At 36.2% G+C, this 7,500-nt stretch overlaps 1 protein-coding gene and 1 pseudogene across 1 annotated transcript in view; one reads left to right on the top strand and one right to left on the bottom strand.

Moving 5' to 3' along the window:
- Positions 1-999: 999 nt before the first annotated feature.
- Positions 1,000-4,259, top strand: LOC119580718 (annotated as a pseudogene).
- A 2,017-nt stretch (positions 4,260-6,276) lies between these two features.
- Positions 6,277-7,500, bottom strand: part of LOC119580717 (diphthine--ammonia ligase-like) — an 8,661-nt gene continuing 7,437 nt past the window's right edge. Inside the window, exons 10-11 of the mRNA XM_037928814.1 lie at positions 6,537-6,590; positions 6,277-6,404 (exon numbers count right to left, since the gene is read on the bottom strand). Coding sequence (XP_037784742.1) covers positions 6,277-6,404; positions 6,537-6,590 — 182 coding nt within the window. The remainder of the gene's footprint in view (positions 6,405-6,536; positions 6,591-7,500) is intronic.

The raw sequence follows: 7,500 nt of genomic DNA, 5'->3' as shown, positions 1-7,500 counted from the left end.
TCCTGTTTCTAAAGCAGGAGAGGGTGCTTCATAACTTTTATCCCATTTTTTTTTTATGAATGGTAAGCCTGTGTGAACGGAGAGGAAGGAAAAGCACACTGGGTATTATTCAGAAAAGCTGCACTTCACTGATGATCAGTAGATCATCAGTGTTTAGTCCGAGGAAACCATCGTGTCATTGTTTGCAGTAATTAGAGTGGTGTAGCATAATGTTATCAGTATAACCTGTGCCTGTTGGTACTCTGTGATTTGTATTTTGGTAAGGTAGGACTTGTACCTTGTAGGTTTGTAAGATGATTTGAGGGTATGGACATCCAAAGGTGTATTCAGAACAGTTGCCAAAAAATGTGTTTATTAAATATATTGTTTGTTTAAATGTGCTTTTTAGATATTTTGTTAGTTTAAACGTTCATCTAGACCATAAACACTGATATGTTCAATGCACTGCAATGACTGTAGTACACTAATTTGATCATATCAACCTGGATAGTGTGCAGAGTGTGCATTGTGTGCAGTTTGTAGGCCTTGGCTATTACAGTACTCCCACTCCAGTGAGTAAGCTGAGCGAGAGTGTCACTGAGAGTCACCAACATAGTAGGTAGCAGTCTACTGCATACTACTCGTACAGCTGTAGGAGTCTTTGTTTTGGTTGCTAGTTCCTGCTGCGATAGCTAGGTGCTGCTGGTTAAGTTTTGTAAAAGTGTAGTTGTACACCTCCAACTGGGGAGAGGCCCCTGTTGGTGGTGGGAAGTGATTGTCCTTTCATGCTAGCTGCCGGGTGTGCTCCTGAACCTTAAGTAGGCTGGGAGTGCATTTGGGAATTGGGAACTAGGGGAGCCTGGTTTATCAGTTCAGTGAAAGAGCAGTGAAGTATCCTGTGTTGATCACTCAGGACTTGACAGTGGGTCGTGAGATGTGCCTGCTGATGACCAATCAGAATGCGGCGGTTGGATGTGGCATAACCCAACCTGGGTAGGGTGCTCAGCATGTGTTGAATCCATGTTGTGGTCCATGGCAGCTACAACCCATGAAAAAGATATGAAAAGAGATTTATAAAAAGATTTAATCATACAGCCATTTATACAGCCACATAAGTAGTTATTTAAGTATCTGTATGAGATGCTCAGGATGTCCTTATTTTCAGGCATTGTGTATATCCAGAATGCGTGTTGTGGGTTGGTGTCTGGTGGAAGGACAGCTGCTATAACCTCCTGCAGTGTGTTGCAGCTGGACATCAAATTGTGGCACTGGCAATCTAGCTCCTGGCCATGGAGGCAAGTGTTCATAGTCATTGTTGTTTCTGTGTAATTGCTTAGTAGTGTTTCCATTTTGCATATGCATTATTATGGTATTTTGTGCTGTTAGTCTTTCACTTTTTATATATCGGATCAAAGTAGAAGGAATTTACAGACATTTTTGGCCCTTTTATGTTTTAGACCCAATGCCTTGAAAACTTATCAGTTTATCTTTTTGATTTGCTCTTTTAATCCTCCTGTCAGTCATACTTGTGTATTATCTTCTCATAACTGACATTGGAAGGACTGTCTCTTATTTTTCATAGATTTATTTGAAAGCATAATTAACATATTAGTTTAAGCCTAGGTTGTTATTTGTATAATTTTTTTATTTTTATTATTTTATTTTTTACCCTAATTTTATATAAACATTTCTTTCTTTTCCATGTCTTTTTTTTTTTTTTTTTCCATCACTTACAATTTTTGCTTTTGGCTTTGGTGTTTTCAGTCCTTTCTTTCCCTTTAGGTTCTCTTGTTTTTTCTTCCTATCTTCTTACAGCATATTTCAAAGGCTCCTCTTATCACCTTATCATTTCTGCTGTATGTCTTGGTTCCACTATTCAAGCTCAACACTGGTCCCTGCTCTACCATTAGGTCTCCAATTTTGGTTATGTTATTTTTATAGTCATTGGCATTTGTTGTGTCCAGGCTTGCTTCAAAGTGTTGATGATATATGTATAACTGCATGATGAATAGTATCCTAAATAAAAAAAACTGATAAAAATTAGCAGGCTGTGGACAAAGAATGCTTTATGTTTGGCTCTGCTAATTCTCAGATGGTACATGTAGGCCTGGCTAGAAGGGTCAGTAATCTATGACAAGCCAGATTCTTGAGTTAGATAAAGCTTGTGAGACCTCATCTTCAGAGTCATCCCTGGTCCCTGAGCTGCCACTGGCTCTCATTCTTGTTATATTGCAGCTACACTCCCCAGTGCTAGGCACTCTTAGGCTGGCTTCAAAAAAATTTAATGGTTGTAACTGCATATATAATTAACTAATTTGAAGATAGTTAAAAGCCAATCCTTGTTCCATGCCAGAAAATGAGCAAAAAATGCTCTAGATCTAGCTTTCCAGTTTTCAAATAGTATGCTTACATTGCCAAAAAGTGATGATTCCTGACTTGAGTGTAGTTCCATTGTCAGATAAAGTTAGTGAAACAATGTGCAGTGGAAAGACTTTAAGCTTTTATATACATACATTTTCCAGATGAGTTGGACAGCTACATGTACCAGAGTGTGGGACATATGGGAGTGGCCATGTATGCAGAGGCTGTGGGTGTGCCACTGTACCGCCGCATTATACAAGGCTCCTCCATCACCACCACCAAGACGTACAACCCAACGGAGGGGGACGAAGTGGAGGATCTCTATTTGCTCTTGAAGGAAGTTCAGGTAGGAAGGAGAACTTGTCAGGCTTGGGTGGATGAAGGAAAAATGATTGTATTATGATTTCATTTTTATTGTTGGTTGCCAGTTGAAGGTAATAACTGTTGGAAAGTTGAAGAGGCAGTAAATCATACAGCTTTGTGTGTTGTACAAGGTTTTTTGTCTGAACCTTTAGTTAATTATATGTTCTGTGGTTCCTATTCCTTTTCTGCTTGCTCATATATGAAAGAAAGATAAAAGACTGGACATCTGGGTTTATGAAATTAATAAGTTATAAAGGAAACAATATATGATTATGTTCCAGTAATAATAGTGTAATTTTTTTTTTGATAGAGGATGATTATTCATCATTTCTCTTGTCTCTGTTCATATATTATTTATTTTTCTAGGAAAATGTTCATTGAAGCAGTGAGTGTTGGTGCGGTATTATCTGATTACCAGAGAATACGTGTGGAAATGTGTAAGTAAACCTGGTTATGTTGATTCAGTCTGGAGGGCATATACTGTTACTATTTTCACACATTTTGATTATCCATTGTTTTATTCAGTCCATAAGGTTGTCAGTATTATAAGATACTATAAATTAAATAGAATTACATTTCACAAATTATCCTTATGTGTATGTGGATTATGTGTAAGGCGAGTTTTTAAAATGGAGTGTGAGAATGTGTATGAACAAAAAGATTAGGTGTTGCATGAATAAAAGTTTTACTACAACCTTTTTTTTTCTCTTCATACAGTTGTAGTAGACTAGGCCTCGTCTGTTTAGCATACATGTGGCGGAGAGACCAGTCGAATTAATACAGAGATGGTGGACCTGTGGCATAGATGCTATTATAATTAAGGTGGCTGCTATTGGCCTTGAACCAAGAAAACACCTGGAAAATCTATTAGTCAAATGATAACTTATTTAGAAAAATGGTAAGTTTTTTTACTATATTGAGTAATAAGGTCTTTATTTGTTGAAGTTAAAATGGAGAAAAGCATGTGTACTCTTGCGTAAGATGTGTCAAGGGGACACTTAGAAGTAGATCTTTAGTATGAAAGAGAAAAACCTTGGATTTTAGTTTTGAATATTAAGTATTGAGGAAGAACCTTTAAAATATGAGTAAATACAGCTAAGCTTAGGGATGATGGATGGTTAATGTGCATTTTATTCTGCATTGTCAAATTTTACCTTTAAGGATCACGGTTAAAATGATTACATGGAGAATATATATTTTTTGCAAGTTGCACTTATTGCATCTTTCCTTCCATTTGAACAGAAAGACAAATACAGTTTAAATGTATGCGTGAAGGAGGTGAATATGAAACCTTTACCTTGGACTGCCCAATTTTTAGAAAACGGATTGTTGTGTAAGTAGCAGTTGTAGTAAAAATTCAGTTGTTTTATTCATAGTTACTGTTAGAGTAATTTTATGTGCCTTTTTGTATATATGTATTTTCTGTACTTGACAAACTGTTTCTCCTCAAACTGAAGTAAAACTTTATTTTCAGGAAAGATACAGAACTAGTGGAGACATCAGGAGATGTTGGTTATCTTAATTTTACATCATTAGAGCTTGTTGATAAGGAATAGTAAGTAAAGGTTGCACCTCCAAGCACAAACACATTTTTGCACTAGTATAGATAATATATTCAGGATTAATACAGATTGTTGACATTTTCTTTGTTATTATCACTGTATTTTGTTCTGATATTGATTGTTTCATCTGTAGCCAGATGATGTCACCCAGATGGAGCTATAAGGGCAGCGGGTGTGAGAGATTCTCAGGAGTTCTTGGGAGACCTGAAGCTGCCAGAGGAAAGCACAAGCAGAAGATCAAGCAAAGGAACTGAACCTGGAGGAGGATGACTTGTCTTCTACCAGGTACCTTCTTGTGATGGAAATGCTTTGGGGGAATAAAATGTTTTTTTTGGAGTGGTTGTATTGTGTTGTTGTAAATTGTATGCTGGAGAGTATGTAGAATGATAGGTTGGTAATATATCCCGGAGACAGACTGAGAGAAAGAGAGAGAGGAAGAAGACGAAAAAGAGAGGTTTGTGTGTGTGTTTGTGTTTGTTTGTGTGTGTTTTTGTGTGTGTTTGTGTTTGTTTTGTGTGGGGTGTGTGTGTTTTGTTTGTGTGTGTGTTTTTTGTTTGTTTTTGTTGTGTTTGTGTTTGTTTGTGTGTGTTTTGTGTTTGTTTGTGTGTGTTTGTGTTTGTGTGTTGTTTTTTTTGTTTGTTTGTGTTTGTGTGTGTGTTGTGTGTGTTTTGTTGGTTGTGTGTGTGTGTGTGTGTGTGTGTGTGTGTAGGTTGTGTGTGTGTGTGTGGTGTGTTGTTTGGTTTGTGTTGTGGTGGTGTTGTGTGTGTGTGTTTGTTTTTGTGTTTGTGTTTGTGTTTGTGTTTGTGTTTGTGTGTGTGTGTGTGGGTGGTGTGTGTGTGGTGTTGTGGTGTTTGTGTGTGTGTGTGTGTGTGTGTGTGTGTGTGTGGGGAAGAGATTAAGAGAGAAGAGAGAGAGATAGAGAGAGAGAGAAGAGAGAGAGAAGAGAGAGAGAGAGAGAGAGAGAGAGAGAGAGTATGCATGCCTGTGGGCAATGTAGTGTAGCGCTTTTGATGACTGTTATTTTGCATTGCATTTAGGAAAATTCATGACTGCATTACAATCCGCTTGTGATTTTAGTTTTATTTACTTTCCTTTTAGTAGTTCATGTAAATCATTTTTTTAAATTTTTTTTCGTGATATTGCTTCAATAAGTTGCCACCTTCACAGTGCTTATTTGCTTGCTCATATCCTGAGGTATGTCTCTTAATTTTTTTATAAGATATTTGAATATGCATTAGGACATCTTCATTATAACTAGAAAATGCTGATTTGGCTTTCTTTTACAGCTATCAGAATTTTGATGCTGGTCAAATCCAGTAATGCAAGGGACCAGATAACTTAAGTTACCGAGTTGTCCGTACCACAACTGGCTTTACTTTTGCTGGTAGTTTCTCCGCAGTACATGGACGATGTTTTTGCCAGCTTAAAGGTGATATTCCTATTAGTTGTGTAATTTGTAAAGAGATTAATATCTTATGATGTTCATTTAGTGGGATTCTTTGTCTAGTCTTTGTTGTTTTTGAAGTTTTTCCTCTTAGCCACTCTAATGGATGATGTCTTTTGGGTTAGACTGTCACTCACTCTGGGATGATATCCTATCACATCTTGCACAGTCAAGCCTGCTATAGGTTGTGCATGCTGATTATTAGTTTGCCCCTAATTGTGCAATTATTGAGGAGAAAGATTCCCTGAAAAGGAGGCTTAAAGTTTGTTTTTTCTTTCTAGCCTCATTCCCTAAACCTGGTGCTTGAATCATTATGGCACTGAGATATTCTGCTGTGAATGGTAAAGCTACAAAACAGGGTCTTTTTGAATTTATAAGGATATATGCAGGAAAGTCATTGAAGTTTCATATATAAGTAAGCAAAAAAAAAAAGAAATTCTAAAGAGGATAATATGAATTTATCATTTTTTATTTCTTTTTATTATTATTATTATTATTATTATTTTTTTTTTATAAAGATCATCCAAGTTATTAGTCATTTTGCCATTTTTGACATTCTTTTTAGATTTAACCTATTGCACTTGAAGGGTCTAAACCATCAAGTTGGCCAAAGTATGGACTTGCTGTGCTAAAGTGGCTATTTGTGAGATAGTGCAGTACTAATTTTGTAATTCCAATCATTGTCTGCTGTGCACCTTTGTTCCCAGGGTATTTACAGAAGTATGAAAAAAGTATAGTTTTCAGCCAGCTGTTGAAAGCTGTATCTGTATATGAGGATGCATGACTTTTCTGTACTTTTTAGTGAGCCATTCAAAGTAGCAAATAACCTTTACACCTGTGGACTAGGGTCAAAAGCTTTGCCATCAAATATGTCTTAACACCTGAGTGTTAAAACAGAGAGTTAAACTCTAAGAACCAAAACCTCTCAAGTTTGTTGTTTCAATAGCTGCAAAGACAGCATTTTTTCAATATTCATGAAGGCAAATATTGATGACAGACATCTGTAATATGTGCATATTTCATTGTCAAGAAGAACAAAATCTGTTATGATAAAGCAATAAAATATGTATTTAAATGTTTTCAAGTCAGTCATCTAGATGTATAGATAGTAAGAAAAAGTTGATATACTAGGAGGTAATCCTTGCATTATAGGTATGATATTCACAGGGAGAGTGTAGGGGGAGGGAAATGATGAGGGATTGGCTGTATCAAGTATACCCATCGCATCAGAATTATTAATTCACAGTCATTATGTTTCTTTCACATGAAAATAGAGTCAGAAAAACATGACTGTCATTAGCTCAGGCAGAGGAAAGCCTTTTTAGAGAATTGAGGGTATGGGAGTTAATATTGTGGCTATGGTGAAAGTAGACTTGCTAAACAGTACCTGATATATTAACATGTCTCATTCACGACAAATGATATAGGAAGAAATCCTGGCAGTTTCTTAGAGGCCTGCTGTGATTATGGTGACTAGGACTATGTCCCTTTTTTGTGATTAACCATGATTGTATGGTTAAGACTTAGTCTTCAAATAATACTTTTTCTAGTTCATGTGTCTTTTAACAGGTAAATACATGACAGATATTTTGCAAGTTATTCATCAGTACCTAACATTAGATAAAAAATTCATTTTCCCTCAGAGGAGATACTCGGATATTTTTTTTTAAATGCAGTAGTTATTTTAAGCTTGGTAAAATTTATATTGAATTAGTTGAAAAGCGAGATTTTAAAATAATGTACATTATTTTCTTTTGTTTCAGAAAGTCTCAAAATGAGGAAGAGTCTGAT

Source organism: Penaeus monodon, chromosome 14 (assembly GCF_015228065.2).
Source record: "Penaeus monodon isolate SGIC_2016 chromosome 14, NSTDA_Pmon_1, whole genome shotgun sequence".
NCBI classification, from domain to species: domain Eukaryota; kingdom Metazoa; phylum Arthropoda; class Malacostraca; order Decapoda; family Penaeidae; genus Penaeus; species Penaeus monodon.
The sequence above is the reverse complement of the archived record's forward strand: the minus strand, read 5'-3'. Positions and strand labels throughout refer to the sequence as shown.